The sequence below is a fragment of the Nesoenas mayeri genome (genome assembly GCF_963082525.1).
Source record: "Nesoenas mayeri genome assembly, chromosome: 4".
Classification (NCBI taxonomy): domain Eukaryota; kingdom Metazoa; phylum Chordata; class Aves; order Columbiformes; family Columbidae; genus Nesoenas; species Nesoenas mayeri.
The window spans coordinates 26,539,735-26,558,247 of NC_137540.1; the positions used below are offsets into that span (position 1 = coordinate 26,539,735).

General features: G+C 40.4%; 1 protein-coding gene across 1 annotated transcript in view; it reads right to left on the reverse strand.

Annotated features, from left to right (window-relative positions):
* Window positions 1-331: 331 nt before the first annotated feature.
* Window positions 332-18,513, reverse strand: part of LOC308040023 (alpha-fetoprotein-like) — a gene marked incomplete at both ends in the record, with an annotated part of 25,436 nt that continues 7,254 nt past the window's right edge. Inside the window, 19 exon segments of the mRNA XM_080343832.1 lie at window positions 332-361; window positions 363-377; window positions 1,353-1,451; window positions 1,455-1,485; window positions 2,187-2,404; window positions 3,180-3,284; window positions 3,288-3,318; window positions 3,574-3,631; window positions 4,109-4,178; window positions 4,180-4,213; window positions 5,156-5,175; window positions 5,177-5,371; window positions 5,983-6,112; window positions 7,369-7,466; window positions 8,084-8,228; window positions 8,779-8,984; window positions 10,289-10,424; window positions 10,643-10,703; window positions 12,197-12,323. Coding sequence (XP_080199958.1) covers window positions 332-361; window positions 363-377; window positions 1,353-1,451; window positions 1,455-1,485; window positions 2,187-2,404; window positions 3,180-3,284; window positions 3,288-3,318; window positions 3,574-3,631; window positions 4,109-4,178; window positions 4,180-4,213; window positions 5,156-5,175; window positions 5,177-5,371; window positions 5,983-6,112; window positions 7,369-7,466; window positions 8,084-8,228; window positions 8,779-8,984; window positions 10,289-10,424; window positions 10,643-10,703; window positions 12,197-12,323 — 1,809 coding nt within the window.

Below are 18,513 nucleotides of genomic sequence, written 5' to 3' on the forward strand. Positions count from 1 at the left end.
ATCTGAATACAGTTGATGCACACATTTAACATTCAGGTGAGCTGAACTCTCTGAGCAGATGAGCTTTACAGTTCCAGAGCTCAGCAGATTCTTTGCAGGAATTTGATGTTTCATTCTGAGGCACCTCTTTTATCTTGTTTACAGTGGCAAATCGGACAGTGGCAGAACTGTAGCTGGTGTAAACCATCACAACTTCATTTGTTTTGTGAGTAAAAAGCTGTAACATCTTTTTCTCCACTAAGACAAATGTTTAGAAAAGAGATGCTCACTGTTAAATTTGTCTGTCTTTGTATTACTCATCAAATATTTTCCATTATGCTATGTGAGCTCTTTATGCTGTCAACATTTTTTCACTCCTTTTCCATAAGTTCTGGACCCTGAAAAAAAGCAAAACATACATGAGCAAATCAGGAAATGATGTACATGTGAGCAACTTACCTGAGTATGGTAGCACTAAGTAATGTTTTATAATTTTTGCAAGTTGTGTACAGACACTGTATATGCAGAATTCATAAATATAAATCACTGTGTTTAATGTATGTTTTGCTTTTACTGTTCAGCTCAGATTGCCTTACAAGATTTGGTATTTCTTGGAAAAATGCTGAAATGCAATTCTATGAGGAAGATTTAGTAGAAAGGTTCTTTGCAGATATGCTTTCTGGGTGGATTCAGAGGTGGAAATTTCGTCTTAATAGAAGAGAGAATTTTCTGTATTTGATCATTAAAAGCAAAACAAGGCAAAGATTTCGAGAGAGAGAGCAAGACTCAAGGGTTGTGAATGGCTTGTTAAAGTTCAGTTATGGAATATATGAAGGAGGGGCAGAGATGAGAAGTAGGGAGAAGCAGATTTACTGGAAGTTAAAGAGAAGCCAAAGTAGCTCTGTGGTATGAAGTACAGTGACCTAAAATAACAGAGGAAAGAAAAGAAGCACACAGAGGTGAGGGAAATAAACAGGGAAAACATGTTGACCTACAATTTGGAATATCCCTTCTTTCCTGAGTGCAGAGGAACTTTTAAAGAGAAAGTAATTTAAGAATGGTTAGGCAGGGGAAGACTCAAATCCATAAACAGGGCAAGTCCCAATGACTCCCCAGAAGCAACAGATGTAGCTGAGCTCTGTATCTCTACATTGCTCCATATAAATATCAGACTAACTAGATAAATTCTGTACTGATCATTCAACTGGTACACATATCTGCCTGTGCAGGCAACAATGTTTGGTTTTGGAAATGCAGGAATTCTGTCTCATCATGCCTTGCTTTTGCTGCCTAATGAAGGAATTGAGCACTTTTATGTATACTCAATGTTTCCACTTTGATTCAGAACGTGTATGTGAAAACAGAAATGATACCTCTTTCACAAAACATGGTTCATGGTTTTCTTCTTTGCAGCACTGTTCCCTCATGGCAGTAAAGGCCACCGTGGCAGAACTCAGCTGGTCCTTTGTGATCTAGGGCTTGTATTTGATGAGATTGATGAGCATTCTGCAAGAAAAGCAAAGTAAGCTCTGTTAAGCTGGGAGGTAATCATGTTGTTCACAAAGCACTTCTGTAATGCTAGTCCTGCAAAGTCCAGTCCCTGTTTTGTTATTGCCCACGTCCTTTCAACAGCTTTTTCATTTATATCTATCACCCACTATTTGCAGCAGGGAGCAGGGATGTGTCCCATTCCCCTCAGAAATAAAATATCAGTGCTCCTTTTTGGAGTTATTCCACCATGAATATCCATGAGTAAACCACCCAGATGGTTTATATGTCATGTACCACTCTAGAAGGTACAGGACAGTGTGGGATCACCACAGCACAAATCAATGGCCACAGCAGTTTGCCTTTTTTTCTTGCAGTGACTGTGATGGATGTCCAGTTCTCTCTGCCCAAGGCAACCAAAGACTAGAACTTCCCAGAGATGGAAGGAGTGCCTGGGATGAGGAAGAACACATGGGCTTTTCCATTCTGGGAAATTAGCCCTAATTAAACCATAAAGGTAATGCAGAACTTGAGGCAGTAACTTCCTTGTTCTTCCAGTATCTTTCTATGCAGTTCCCATCGCGGGCAGTGGGAGGGCAAGTTTTCCATGGCTGTTTTCCATTGCTGTATTGCAGAACAAGAAGGCTGGACAGAATGCACAAGGGAAAGGTGAGCATTGCCAGGACGAGAATAAGAAACCAAGGGTAACAGAGTAAAACGGGTATGTCTTACTCCTGTCCTCTTCAGTTGTACACAAGTCGTCATGGAAACTGAAGAGACCAGGAGTCAATGATAAAGGCACATAACTCTCATCACTTTCTAGTTTGCCCATGCATGGCCTCCTAAGAGTGTAGGAGCTACTACAGCAGTGACAGATGCCTGGGTTTATAGGATTGGTCAGGTGTCTTCTACATATTTCTCCAAGCACAAGATCCAGCTTTACTAGAAGAGGTGAAAAACACAATTTTATTGTTTCATTTTCAGAAATCCCTGAAACACATGCTGCTCTTAGTAAAGTTATAAAAACAAACAAACAAACAAAACCCCCCAACATTTAAATTAATCCTTGTATGTAAGATAGATAACAGTTTTTCTACCGAATGCTGATTTTGTCAGTGCAAAAATGGCCCAGGTTTTTCAGAATAAATACGTATATGCAGTTTTAGGGATTATTCTTTGCACATGGAAATGATGCAATTTTTTCATAAAACCATGCTTGCATTTCATTTGTTTGAATCAGTGGGGTTTCTGTGGGTATGTTTGACCGTTCTTGTAAGTGTGAACTTGTACAAAAGGGCTGAAGGTAGTTAAGTACTTCGGCTTATTTATGGGCCTGGAGAATTCTTCAAGAAGAGCTACAAAAAATCGATCCTTTTCACAGAGTGCTACAGCTTCAGGCATCTAGAAATTATGAATTTGGACAGGAGGCCATTAGCTGCGGAGGGAACAGGGTCAGATGGCCCACACTGCATAACCTTTAACCACCTAGCACTAGCCTGGCATTCCTCATGTAGTTTAATTTGAGCATTAACTTCCATTATGCTGAACTGTGCCTACTTCAGGCATGTGTCTGGAAATAAAACTTCAGGCCAGCTCAATAGCTCAGTGAATGTTTTTCTCATTTACTCTTGCTCCAAGCCCTTGGACTCTGGTGGAAACAGATTTTGTGTCAGAGTTACAAGAACTGAGGCCAAGATAAGAAAAATACTCACATTTTCCTCAGCACAAGGCAGTAGCTTGTCCTGGCTTAACTGGCAGCATTTGGAGCCAATTGTAGTAATTTCCTTGGTGAATTTTATCAGCTCTGCAGATGTTAGCTAAGGCATCTTCTTGGTAAAACTCAAGAGAAGCCTGAAATGATAATTTCTTTGATATTGGTGTTTTTGTTCCACCAGGCAGCAGTGAGCAAGTTGCTGCCTTTGCATGTGTAAAGCTCCAGCCACACTACACAGAACACTCATCAATCCAAGGGCAGGACTAAGCTTGGTGTTTAAAAACTCATGTAGGCAAGCGTAACAGTGCTATGTTTGTTTGAGCTCTTTCCTTTTTCTGACCAGTCTCTTACCAGGTTAAACAAATAAAATTAACAACAATATTGCCAGTTACATGTTGATGTGCCTTCCTATAAGCTGGTACATATATTTTTCTGATGTTATTAATTTCACTAAGAGCAAAATTGAACTGAAATGACTTTTTGGCAGACTAGATGAAGGAGAAGATAAAGCTCAAAAAAGTTAACCATCATGGCCAAGAAAACCTTAACAACTGATACAGGAGGCAGAAGGGCAAGAAGCAGCTCACCATGGTTGTTGGAAACCTCTAGTTCCAAAGGTCTTTTAAAGATTAGGCATGCTTGGGAGTGCAGAAAGACCAATACATCTCCCCAGAGAAGGCTGGTTGAAGCCTGACCGTAAATGCACAAGCAGTCCAGAGATTTCACTGAGATTGCTTGCATACTTCAAGTTAGTTATGTGCTCATTAACATTGCAAATTATGGCCAAAGTTCCTCCAGTAGGCTTGTGCCTGCGTGTTACATTTAAGCATAGCATACATTTCAGCTAGTCTGGTTTTGCTAGTTAGGTTTTTGTTAAAATTATTAAAATTTACATCTGCTGAGGGAGCTGGATAGAGCAAAGTCAACCAGTTTTGCAGCACTCTTTCAGCAGGTCCTTGTATCCTTTACTAGTTCTTAAAAGCATTTGAGCAGAAAAATTCAGGGTGTCTCCTGGAATATTCACACATAAACCTGCAATATGTCGAATATCAGGAATTAGCAATAAACCAAAACAACTGCCCTCAAGATGGGTGAGGACCGCAGGGGTGCTCTCAGGATGGTTTCATCTGACTTTGCATGGAACAGGGACAATTGTACAGCATCTCAGCCTGGGACTGACCCTGAACCTGAGCATAGCATTGCATTACAAGTCCTGTGCGTGTAACATTTTCAGCTCAGTGTCAGCTTGACTCAGGCATAGCTTGGAGCCTTGTGGGGCTTGGGGTTTTACACTTTTTTTTTTTTTTTCTTAATTCTGTCTAAAGAACAGAAAAATAATTTCTGGTAACAGACCCCTTTCTCAGTAGATGCTGAAAAGATTAGCTCCACTGAAGCAGTCACCCTGCAGACAAGTTGTGCCCAATCAATTAGCTACATTTTTCATAAATGTATGTATGTTATTAAATAATGTATGTTATTTGAAGTCAGCGAATTCTCTGTCTTTGGGACTCAGTGCTGTTTCTGTTGCAGCCTGTGGCATTTTTGCTCAAGTTTACTGCAGGTAGGATCAAGTCTTCATTGCACAAAGGAACACGGCTAGAACAAAAATGGACCAATTATGAAGAAATCAAGACATAAATCTGACATAAACAAGTAGTATTGAATTCTCTCAGAAGAGTGGATCAAATCTATATTTTTGGCCTGAGATCAGAACTGGTAGTACCCAAATTTCATGTTTCTTCATTTTTGTTTCTGAAGTAACACTTGTGCCCTGTTCTGCATTTGTTTCCACTCCATACTTTCTAGGGTCCAGTGGTATTTTATGAAGATCAACATGCACAGTGTCACATTGCTACATGCTCACAGAGCAGATGAATCTGAATCTGATGAGATGTGCTTTAATGTCCAAACTGTCATCTTTTGACCCAAGTAGAGAAACAGCAAAATTAAATAGTAGAGGAAGACTCATGTTACCTGGCTAAGTGCCTATCTTTTTTCCTGGGCAAAACGTTCGTGTATTTCTTTGTCTTCTATAAACTCTCTGATACCAGGGGACAAGTCTGCAGGTTTGTTGTCATTTTCTGCATTAACTATGCATTCACTTCTTTGTAGCAGAGGCTTTTCACAGGACTTCTTAATTTTACTTGATATAATGTCTTGGTTGATGCAGACATAGTATAGAATCCTTTCCTGCAAAGCCAAAAAATGGAGGAGTGAAATGTAACCAGATTTTAGTGGTGTGTTTTGTTTTTTTTTTTTAAAATCAGTGTTTTAAACTTCATTTTACAGACAGAGAATGTGACCTGTGCAACAGACAACTGGCAGAATGAGGAAGAAGACTGAAGTCCTGTTGATCTATTTGCCTGCAGTCCCTTGCTCACCATTCTATAGGTGGTAGGTAACCACCTAAACTGAGAAGTCGGCTGTCTAGCTAGAAGCCACAGAGAAGTGGTGAGGTAAATGGATTTGCTGTGTTAGAAGAAAGTAGAGCAAAGAGGACAGGCAGGTACTGTGTTTTGCTGAAAGTCACACAGAAAATTGGTGGCATATCTAGGAGGTGCAACTGAATCTGCTGAAGCAGTGTTAGGTCAATTTAGTCACAAAGTGATCTTTCTGCCCTTTTGGATGACTTCCTGACAGAAAAAGTCAAATGGGACAATGGACAAGGTTTTTAGAGTGAAGAATTAAACTCCAGTTTTGGAGAGCAATCAGTACACTACAGGAGGAAAAGAAAATAATCTGAAAATATAACAAAAATGCATGCAGTTTCTGTAAACACGTAAATATTAAAAGAGTTTTACCCTATCATGCATACAGTCCAGCATATCTCCACAAGAGCAGTCCTTGTGCATGTTAGCAATATCCATCACAAGTTTGCTAACAGTAACAAAATCAGCTTTAGGAATTGTTTGGCTTATCTGAGCAAGCTTCCTACAATGAAGGAAAACAGGTATTGCTTATATTCACAATGTGACACTGTGATGGCTACCATCATTTTTCTGTGGAGGTGGGGTGTATCCAGGGTGCTCGGGAATGGTTTCTCCCTGCTCCCACTAAAGTTAACAAATAGATGTCCCTTGAAGCCAATAGATGTGATTTTATATATTTATTTATTTATTTATTTATTTATTCTTTTTTCTCAGAGTTATCTAAGGATCCCAAGTAAATTTCCCTGTGGCATGATGAAAATAAATGTGGTAGGTGAACTGGAAATTACAGGAGCAAACTTGTGTCAAAAATGGTTGAGATGAGTTATATTTTGCTCGCAATCACACTAACTTGCATCATAGAGAGATGCATTCATTTCAAACTTTGGGTTTAGATTTTAAAAGCTAAGAGCAGTTTGTGAGGAAACGGTGACTGCTCTCATCAATAAATTTGTGTTTCTAAGCTGTGTTCCTTGTCAGATGCTCCTAGTAACCAGCATACAAAAACTACAAGGCTGGTAGTCAGGGTGTGGCAGAATAAAACCCCCCTCTCTCCCCCTCCCTCCTTCAGTAGGCGCCAGTGAGCCGCTGGGCACCTGCGGCCAGTGTGGGGGATGTTTGGAGGCTTCAGGGGCACCCACAGCCAGTGTGGGGGTGCAGAGAAGCTTCTAGAATGCCTACAGTCAGATCTGATCAGCCAATGAAAACGGGATTCTCATCGAGACTCCGCCCATTGTCGCGGGTCTCTCGGAGCACGAGCAAAGTTGCTGCTGCCGAGAGCCCCCCTCCCCGAGATTGAGACTCCGCTTGCCTTGCCGCCACGGGGCAAGTGTGTATTCGTCTCGGACTCAGGGCTGGCTCCGGCATTGTTTTGAGTGAAGCCACGTGCATGCACTCTGTGGACTGCCTGTTTTATTAGTTGCTGCCCCTTAATAATTTTCCTCAACTGATACCCGAACCTGTATTTAAGTCACTTTGGAGTGCTAAAACCCTGTTTCTCCCTGGTTTAATAAAAATTGTTTTGGACCCTGTTGTCCTAACCTCGGGGTGCCTTCGTGACACAGGGTCACTGTAATGTGTGCAGGTGTGGAGCCACCTTGATTTCACAATGCACATGCTGAATAGAGCGTGCTGAAGAGGTCAGGAAGTATTCCAAGTAACAACCCTGAACAACCTTTGCATCTCAGCACTGAGTGTGGCTGTTCTGCAGCTAAAGCAAACAAAGTGAAGCCTGATTTGATAAACAAGGGGAAGACTCACAGAGCCTTTAAGGTCCTTTCTCCAAACTTGTTCAAGATTCCACATGTATGTTCCTGCCTCAGGCTGTCTTCTTTTATTGGCTTCACCACCTTTGGTGCCTGGTAGAAAGAAGATGCAGACCATGGAAGTGGAAGAAAAGACAACTCTTGCAGCAACTTATTTTTTTCAAATAGGAACTTTTCAATAGTGAAAGAAAATTGCTGACCAAGATGCAATATGAACTAGCTGTTGGGCTTGCTATTCAGTCACAAACATCTATTAAGTAAGTGTTCTGTGAAAAGAACCCAGACCCCTTTTAGACACTATTTCACTGTATTTAGCACGGGGTAAGAAATGGTTGTCTGTGATCTACACGACTGACAAACTTTATATTACTAATGTTAGACTGTGCCATTGCTGGCAGCCCAGCCAAACTGCACAAAAGGCATGTTCAGCCATTCAGCAAGGGCAGGTTCTCCGTGCTGCTTGTTTTCCACCTTTACAGGTATTTTGCTCTGAATTCTGACACTGGTTAGATGTGAGGCGTGTCTCCACAGCACAGCTGGCTGAGCAGGAGATATGTCATGGGGCTATCAACAGGAAAAATAAAAATCAGGCTTCTGTGCTATGTGTAGTGCCACATCCTCTCTCAAAGCTCTTAAAACAAACCCCTACAGATGTCCATAGGAAAGTCCCTGGTTACACATTATTAAAGTAAAACCCTGTGATGGAATACCTGTTTCTGAAAGCACTCCTCCAGGTTGTGAGTGGGGTCTTCAGCATTTCTGCAGCAGTTCATCAGCTCATCATAATGGATTGCAGCAGAAAGAATTGTTGGGGCATAGAGGAAAGGATGCCTTTGTGAAACCTCATAGATAAAACTAAAACTGAGAGAAATATCTTTGGTTTTGGAGTAAGCCCTTACATGCTGGGGGCAGCAGTGTTATTGCAGCATTTGCTGGTAAATTAAAATGACAGCAACTAAAAATGATTGTTTTCCTGTCATAACAACAAGCTGTAAGTGCAGTGCAGTGTTTATCTTGGAAAAATTCTGATGGGGCTGCCATTTTCCTGGAAACTGAAGTCTCAAATCCTGTCAGGTCTGACTTAGAGGTAGCAAAATATCTGCTTGGCTTTTAAGGACTACAGAGAGGCCCTTGGTTTCAGGTGAGTCCTTTACACAGACTATAATGAAACAGGTCAGATTGTTTGTCATTTGGACCTATATCCAAAGCAGGAGGTGGCAGAACAGGCTTCACATAATGACAAATTACAGCTAAATGAATGATGCAAATAATTCACATTAGGAAGAAAAACAAGTATGAGATTATGGAGAATCTTGTCCTGATCTTTTTGGTTGATACTCCATTTGCTGTCTCCAGGCTCATAACTGTCATATCTAGGCAACAAACCTATGATTTATTTACTTCCTGTCCCATTAGTGGATGTTGATGCTGCAAATGGTTTTTGCAGGCAGCTTCAACGTTTGGCCTCTCGAAAGGAGAAATGGCTCCTGATGGATTTTTTTTTTCAAGGGAGAGGAAGCAGTCGTGTCTTTCAGGATCCTTTTTAGCATAGCAGTCAGTAAACTGTGGAAGATTTTCCTCCCGGCATGTTTTATTGAGCAAAACCCTGTCCTGTGAAAAATTAGAATAAATTTACTTTCAGTGAGGATTCCATTTTATCCCTGTGAGTTCTGTGCAAAGGCTGCTTTAAGCCAACAAGCCCTCTTTATTACCAACTTTTTTGACTGCAGTGAATATCAGACTGACCTCTAAAAGTGCTGATTTCTCAAACTTGGATACGTACTATTATGCCAAGACAGGGCTTGAAAGTAGAATCATTTTCTAACACTCTGAACTTCTAACAATATTTAGACCGCTTTTATTTTTTTAATAGCAATCAAGATAATTGTTCTATTTGTATACTGCGGTTTGTGGCATAGCAGGATCTACCCTTTTTTAATTACAGTCAAGTTTATACAATAAAAACCATCCTTTTTCTTATTCGTCAGGTAGCAGTGGTCAGGTTCAGGTGTCAGTCATGCCTCAGCTGTGAACTGTTTTAATTCAGGGCTTGTTTCAGTGTGTTTAACAAGTCAGAAATTACCTGTAACACAGACTGACATTCAGCTTTCATTATTTCATCTGCCAGCTCCAAAAGCGGGTTGGAGCAGACACCATCAAAACCCAGGAATGTGAGTTAATGGAGTGGAGCAAATGCCTATAAATGTCATGTTTGCTAGAAATATCCAGTTTGGCTGCTCCTAAATTTTGTTACACCAGCCATAAAAGCACAACTTTATGAACATGTTTTAGAATGATACAGGTCAAGGATTTTAAAACACACTGTGATATTTGGGGTAAGGAGGAGGGTGGCTTTGTTTTTCTCCACTTAGCTTACAATGCTTTATTGATGGGAGCTTGGAAAACTAAAGAGTCAGGAAGGCCACATGTTAGAGCGAAATAAGGGCTCAGCAAAACAAGTCGATTCAATGTGAATCACGCTAAAGCCATTTATTACAGAAACAAGTCTCCTTATATATGTAACTATATTCTAATCACGCGTCCACGCTCCAAGCATGGATTCGCTAAATGAGTATCGTGGGCTGTCCGTGCGCTGGAGTCTTACTGATGATACGTCCGATGATTCACACCACGCCAGGACCCTGGTGATTGTGGAACACCCTTCTTTCTCACAGCAGATTCTGTTCTCAGCTTCTCGAAGCGGCCTTGAGATTCCTTTGAGCCTGACTAATTCAGCAACAGATCTTTATCTATCAAAATCCCTCCACAGCCACACATATGTACACAAGTGCACAAGGAATTAATGTTTCTTAATAAATGTATTAATTTAATTTTGGAAAAATGCGTACTAGCGCTCTGAAAACACAAGTCATTTCTGAAAAGCTTTGCCACAGTAGAAGCATAAATGTGCTTACCAAAGGCTCCAGGCAGTTGGTGTTGTCTCTGTTTGCAGCAGCACACCTTTTGACAAGGTCTGTGATGTCTTCGGCCATTTTCACTGCTTTGCCAAATGTCCCTCCTTGCATGTACTGAACAAACATGATCATGGCACTATAAGGAGAACACATAACACTAAATCTGTTGGTGGCGTCCTAAAAACTAATCGTATAACTCTTATGTGTGAGACAGAAGATCGGAATTGCCCCAGGTTGGCAGAACAGGGGAGCATTTAACTTGTGGTACATGCTGATTTCCAAGTGCCACAAAATGCTATGGGGATGTTCAGTGGCAGTGAATTTACTAGTAGATGCTCTGCCTTGACTACTTACATGGCTTTACAATTATTCTCTTGAAGATGAGAAAAATGTTGGCCAATACTGAGCTTTTCCTCTGAAAAAGAAGACAATTTGAATAAAAATATTTAGTAAATACCTCATCAATTACCATTTTTATTTGGTATGGGAGTCTTGTAGAAAGATAATTCAAGGCCTGGGGTTAGGAAGGCACGAGATTGAACTTCCTATTTGAGGTGAAACTATTTGTTTCTGCCCTACAGGGCCAATATAATTTCCCTGCCTAGCTCAAGTGTTGTGGAGAGGAATATGCTAAAACCTGGAGGGTGTTCAGCTACTTTGATGATGTACCTCACATGATTAAATAAACATTGCACAAAACACTTGTTAACCTTGTATATTTGAAGGTGAGTACTTCATCACTCTTTAGCTAGAGATGAAAATTTTTCTGTGCAGAAAATGTGGGATAAATTGAGGACTACACTGGTGTGCAAAGCACCTCAAAAATTCACAGAGCTGCATCTTTCTGTATGTGCCATGAGCTGGTCCAGCGGAAAATAAATGTGTCCAGTCTGTCTGAAGTTCATGTTCAAATATTATTCCTTTGCCACCAGGCCTTTCTTAATGGGCAAACCTAAATGCAATCATTTCTTGAGTTTCTTGTTTGTCAGAGAATATTCTGAGATATTAATTTTAACAGAAAGAGCCTGTTCCCGATTCAAGATGTTATTGTCTCACACTTGTGTTGGTAGGGCTGAGATCTGTATAAAAGGGTCAAACAAATAAAAGGAATAAGCCAGCTTCTCTCTCTGAGTAATGTGGAGGCATTAATTGAGATTATAACATCAGATGAACAACACAAACATTGGTAGTGTGTTACACTGTTGGGCCATTTAGTACATTTGGAAGTCCTAAAGACAAAAAAAAGTTGACTAATGATAAAAATACATAATGTGAAAGAAGCATCTGAAGCACACACTATTGAAGGGTTTCAGTTGTCTCATCTTAAGCACTTAACCTTTGTGTGAAGTTTGGTCATGGTTAGTAGTCAGTGAAGAGAGTAAAACCCCTCCAAAGGATCATACAGAGCAATAGCTTAGCTACTGTGAATAGCCGTGTGGATGTAGCATTGTCACATCGTTGCACATTATGCACCCCACATGATTAAATAAGCACCATACAAAACACCTTTTAACCTTTTCTTAGCTTCTTGTTACTTCTCTGTCTTGCTTCCTTGTGGAGTATGGAGGGAGGCTGGCACAACCACAGTCTTTACTTCAGCAGTTTTTGGAGTAAAATCAGTAGTGTAACCTCACCCCTGTGGATTAAACTACCCTTCAGTACGCTTCCTCTCAATAATTGCTGGCCATCCTGCACACTACATAGATTCTCAAGCCATTAAGAAGCAACACATCTAAAGCTGATAAAAAAATATACTGCTACAGTTTTCTTGTATACCTTTGACCCATAAGAAAATGCCTGTGTAGAACAGGCGGTGGCAAAATGAGATACCAAACAAGCATGCATGCTAATTTGCAGCCATCAGTACTTTAGGAAAGAACAGAGTTAAAAGATGAGATGTAGTCCTACCTGTTTCCCAATAACTTTGAGTCAGGGCTTTGACTACAGTAAGGCTCACCAATAAAATAACATGAATTATTGTTCTCCACTTCATACTGTCAGATTTTGGCAGGGGCCTGAGGTAGACTTGGTTCACCTGTGGAAAACAGAAAGAATTAAAGAAAAGAGTTACTTTTATATTCTCACAAAGACATTCTGGTTAATTAAAACCCTTTTTCTTCATATATAACATTAGCTGTTCAGAATAGTCCCATAATAATTAGACATGACATTATTTGCTCAGTATAATGAACTGACCATTTTGTTGCAAAGAAGGACCTTGTAGATTCCTTTTTTCCCCCCCCTGAAATCTAGATAAATAGACATTTTTAACTTATCACACTTCAAACAAATTTAAACACTCTTGGGCTTTTTATCCTACATAATGATCTCACCTACTTGCAAATTTGTTCAAAGGTGGTTGCTGTGCAACCTTTCTAAGATGATGTTGACTGAAAAATCCCAAGTTCATCTGTTAACCTGATATTTTTGCATCCCTCCTTGCTGAACAAGCTGTCTCTTGCTCCCAGCTTCTAAGGTGTCATGGTGAAAAGGTTGAATATCCCCCACAATATGTTTGCAACATTAACAGTTACCATCAAAATGTCTCCAAATTTTGAAAGCAAAACAACTCCAAAACTGTAGAATGAAGGGGAAAAAAAATCCAGTTGCAACAGTTATTTTAATCATTTTTTTTTTTAAAGTATGCCGTAAACATCAGCATGATAAAAATCTCAGTTTTGGGGTTTTTTTTGTTTTTTTTAGAGCCCTTTCACTTTGTTATACAGCAGAGAGGTGAGTTACTTTTTACTGGATATTTCTCTGTGATGTTAATTAACATCTTTTGGGGAAGGTTTCTGTGGTTTATGCTGGTGTATGTTCCTTATAGATGTTGATCATAGATCATTCTCAAACTAGGCCAACAAAGTGCAAACGTCTCCCCAAAGCTCAGATATTGTTTCTGTTCTTACTAATGAGAACAGAATTTGTGAATCACTTTTTAGATTGGGTTGGTTTTAGGTAGTTATGTGAGGAGCAGAGAGTTGGACTTGATGATCCTTATGGGTCCCTTCCTTCTTGAGGTGTTCTATAGATTCCAAGTAATACATGTATATGATACAATCACATCCCTGTCATACCTTCAGGTACTGAGATGTGCCGTGTAAGAACCATGTTGGAACTTTATAGACTCTTATATGAAGACAACCTATTTCATGCTAGTGTTCATGATATTATATGGAGATATGACAAAACGAAGATGGCAAGACTTCATCTGATTATGTTTTTTTTATTATGATTTGTTTTGGTACTGGGGTCTTCTGCTGGGAGAATATATGATGCAGCAACAGTTGAGAAACATGAGTTGATGATTTCCCCACACTTCCTTCCCAGTACTTGTCTCTGTTGTGGACCCAAGTCACCACAGGTCTTATCAGTTCCTTTGGCAATGGAATTATTTTCTCATACTGGGGAGCCAGTTGCAGGTAGCAAACCTCAGCATAGCCCAGTGCATGGGTAGCAGTGGGTGACCTGGGAAGCAGGACATCAGCAGTTTGCCAGCTATGATCTCTATTGTATTGTGTGCAGAGCCATTTGCATTTGGCAAGTTGCCTTGACATCTACCTGAGTGCGTTAGACTGTACTCTTTTATGATTCTGTCAAACCTACATCCATGTCTGAGAGGATGCCTTACATTTACAGAAGTGAACAAGTTATATTCCAAGGAAATGTATATGAATTAAGAAGAGCGACAGTCCTAGCTTGTGTAAGCTAGTTCTGCTGAAGGCAGTGTAATTATCCCAATTTACATTAGCTGGAAATCTAGGCTGAATTTGCTGGTCATGCAGGTTTTTTTGTTGCTGGTCAGCTGATGCACAGGCTGGCCAGAAGAGAACTGGAAATAACAGTGAGAAGTAGCACTCTTAATAATTGCAAATACGTTAGCATATAAAGGACAAACTTTTTTGTCATTTACCATGTTTCTGGCAAAGCAGTCCTTGCTGGTAACTGAGACATTTCAGTATTGTGAATATCTGAAAATGGAGCCTTTGGATGTTTCTTGACTAAAGAAAACAAAAAACCTGCAAAAGAAAGAAAATGGGGTGAGGAGAAAAATGTTGGCAACTTGGTAATAAGTTGCAAATGATGAATGTTTCTGTAACTTCTGTTGATCCATCTCCCTGAAAGCTGCACACTATGAGTGTCTCTAACTTAGAGGTTATTGCACCCTCATTATTCAAAACATTTATTTGCACAGCCAAGAAAAATGAGGTTTAGGTCATACGCTAGAGAGACGGTCTGTCATAAACATGCCCTTTAATACTCTAGGTCTTTGTTTCCTTCCTGAGGTCTCCCTACTTAGGTTTTTTGTTCCATTGAGCAGAAGTGAGACTGTATTGCTGCTCCTGAAGCCTTTACCCTTTATAGATATCTAATTTAGCTCTGTCTTTGTAGGACTCAGCTTGCCACTTCATCTGTTCAGTAAAGGCTCCTAAGTCCTTTCTTATCTCATGTACTATTTTGGCTTTTCAAGGAAAGTGAATAAAAACATAAACGATGACCATTAGAGAATGAGGGATCACTGGTGCATTCCTTCCTTTCCTGTAAATAGTTGTGTCAAAAGATGGAAGTAAATAAATACTTTTACACACATACGCACAGATGGATGTATACCTACATTAAAAAATCCTAGTTCTCCTAACTGCTTATCAATACTGTAAAGCTGAGATGGCTACAGATCACCTGTGAAAAATCTCATCCATAAGAAGTTTCATTCTCTGTTTTTAAGAATAAAGAATCCAGCTGGTGTGGAGGTTGGTTGATGTGTATGGAAACAGCCTGTGTTGTCTATAAGGCATCTAGCACTGACTGTAAATATTGTGATTGGGCTGTCTGTAATAACTTGAGCTTGCTTGCCCTGGTTGATCAAGAAATAAACCTGATAAGTAAAATGCAGCTTCACTTGTTTATCTGCTGAGCATGTTTTCCCACAGTGGTAGCAGAGTCACTGTTAGAATGGTGGGTGGCAGCTGTTCTGCTCCAGCAACAGAAATAACATCTTTTTGGAAAAGAGGAATACTTCTCTGCTATGAAGAACAACTACTTGTTACGTCTGGATTGAAAAATAAAGAAGTATTGTTTCATATGCTAAAAATGTAACAAAGTCAGTCTGGTTCATTTTTGCAGATTTGCTTTGCTTTTCTTGCATTGAAAACCTTGCTGCTTTCCTTCCCATCTTCCGGTAGCTTCTTTGCGGTTGAATAGGCAGAATTTTCCATTGAAAACCAAAACCATTTCAGCTTTTACATGTTATTTAACTGCAGATTCCTTTAAAAAATACACTTTCCTATAACATATTTGAGATCTTCCTGCAAATACTTGGCTCTAAAGTCAACAACAGTCCTCTGTCCTCTTGCTGTCCTGACGCACTTGTTTGTGAATGGCTTTCAGAGTGCTCTGAACTGGGATTACACTCAACTCCTCCTCCTAAATTACCCTGAATTTATTGTGCATTCTAAGCTTATGGAAGAGACTGGAAGTTTTTGTTTTAAGATCACCTGTGACAGTATGACAATTAGTACTCATTGCTGAATCTGTGCCTCAAGCTTAAGGTGTAGCACAGAATATATTATATACAACTTTATTACTTGTATATTCAGTAAATCTTTTCTGGTGTATGTAGCCTAGAGGCAACACAGGGAGGAAATCCAAGTTGTTCATTTCATTGCTGCAAATGATTTAACAGATTATTTGGCAATGTCAGAAGTCTTGAGGGTAAGAATTGCTCTTTACAGCCCATGCAAATGACTAATTATATCAAAATAATTTTTGGACTTCTGTTTGATCTGGAGATAATTGCCTGAATGGGTATATTTTCCAGAAGTGTATGTCTTAACCTATTTTCTGACTATATATGTAATCCAGACTTTGTAAGTTTTAAAAGGCTTGTAAATTTAGGGACTGTCAGTCCATGGAGAAGTATGACTGGTTTAATGAAAAACAGGACATTTTCAACATGGAATTAAAGTACTATCTTGTTCCCCAGCCATGCCACCTCTTTGCTATGTTGAAAAGATGTGCATGTAATACAAACCATAATTTGTCTAGCTAAAAGGTTTCTGTTTGAATTATTTTAATTTTAGGGAATGAAAAGCATAGAATGCCTGACTTCTCTCCCTTTTTAGAAGTTCTTAGGTGTTTTGCACGGCCCCTTGTTTTGATATGATTTCATTGTTTTTCCTGGGGTTCTTGTCTTCAGGAATGTTTACCCTGTAGTTATATAAGCATGTTGGCACAGTAGACAGGATAACCTTTGGCTGTACAGGTGGGAGCATGCCCAGGCCACATACACCTATGTGCTGCCATAAGTTGGCAAAAAATTCCTTTGTCCTTTGGTTCCTTTGAGTCACTTGGCTGGGAATGAAACAACTTTCCTCATCGCTTTTCTGGCAGTGCTTCTCTCCATCCCATTTGCTTGTGAGGACACATTTGCTGTGTGTTTTGTGTCAGAGTTGCATGTTGGGGAAAGTGCACTGGGTGCTTTGCATGGTCTCAGTGTTGAAAATAAATTGACAGATGTCCCAGGAGGACTTGTCTATATGTGTATTTTTTAGTGTAGCTCTCTAACATGTCAACACAGGAGATAGCTTAGCTCTACAGTGCAGGTCTCTAAAAAAAACCCAGCTCTTTTTGCAGGAGTCTGAGATTCGCATATGGCAGAGAGTCCAATGCAGATCACTCCCAAGAGGGGTTCCAAGGAAGTCTAGTGATAGCAAACACAGTTCTCCTTTTTTGTCCTGGTGCATCAGCTGTGAGACCTAGCCTGTTACAGGGGCTGGTGAAGCTCACCAGATTAGTGGGCTGCCAGTCCCGCTGTCCATCCTTCAGTGTTACTGCACCTAAGGTCAAGCACTAGAAATCTTGCCTTGTCTTCAGCTCCTTTAATGCTGGTAATTTTTTCTTTAGTACTAGAAAGAGAAACAAGAAGGAACAAAGCCTGTTAAGAAGCAGACAGGTTAAAATCTTCATGTATAGGGTCTATTCATTTGCTTCAAACTCTATAGCTCTCTTTGCAATATAATTTCACATAAAATTCTCAACCTTTCTTGCTTTGTGATTTCTCTTTCCCTTTGTCCCCCTTCTCTTCCCCTTCATTTTTGCAGTGACATTGATGAGATGCTGAAAGAGGGGTGGCTGCTCTCCAGAATGTCTGCAGGCTGTTATACCATGTGGAGGGCAAGGCAACAGAGACATCTAGTTTTCCTAACCAGGTTCGGTCTGTGACTGATACCCCATGAAAGGTCACCTTATTGCCCTAACAGACTTGGTTGCTGTTTATAAATGGTGAAGGATTCCTGGGTGACCTGTTCTTGAGGGATTTACTCCTTGAGTTTGTAAGAAAAGATCCAGGTTTCATCCATATTCAGGGCTGTTCTCCCAGCTTCAGTTGCATGAAGCTGTGCCTTTCTCACAGGCATGTTAAGCAACAAGAGCTTAGGAGGAAAAAGCAACCATCTCACCACTGCTCTGTGGCAGTGTTCCCACTTACTCCATACAACAGACAGTCACTTTTTTTACTTCAGTCTTGCTGAGTACAGGATGTCAAGCTTTCATGTGAAATGCTTTTTGGTCATGTCCATGGCATGAGGAGTACACTGTAAGTTTTGTAACTCTGTTTTCCACCATGCCCTACTCCTCCCCTTCCATTTGATTCCTGGACCATGTCAGCAGAAAAGTATACTCCTCCTACAGATTAGAAAATAAATATTCTACTAACTCCAGGAGCTATTGCTCACCTCATCTTTTATAACAGTCATTTTTTACAGTTAAAAAAAAAGGAGAGTAAATATATACCTATTTTGGACTTTGAGAACTGACTCATGACGTTATGGTTAGAGGTTAGGGTTAGGATTCACTTTTAGGGTTAGGGTTGGGGTGAGTGTTGGTTAGGGTTAGGGTTAGGTTCAGGATCAGGGTCAGGGTCAGAGTCTGTGTTAGGGTTCGGGTTAGGGGTTAGGGTCAGGGTCCGGGTTAGGGTCAGGGTCAGGGTCAGGGTCCGGGTCCGGGTCCGGGTCCGGGCTAGGGTCAGGGTAAGGGTTAGGGCCAGGGTTAGGGTTAGGTACAGGATCAGGGTCAGGGTCAGGGTTAGGGTTAGGGTCAGGCTCAGGGTTATGGTCACGGTTCAGGGTTAGGGTTAGGGGTTTGGCTTAGGGTTAGGGTTCAGGGTTAGGGTTGGGGTTAGGGTCAGGGTTAGAGATTAGGGTTAGGGTTGGGGTGAGTGTTAGGGT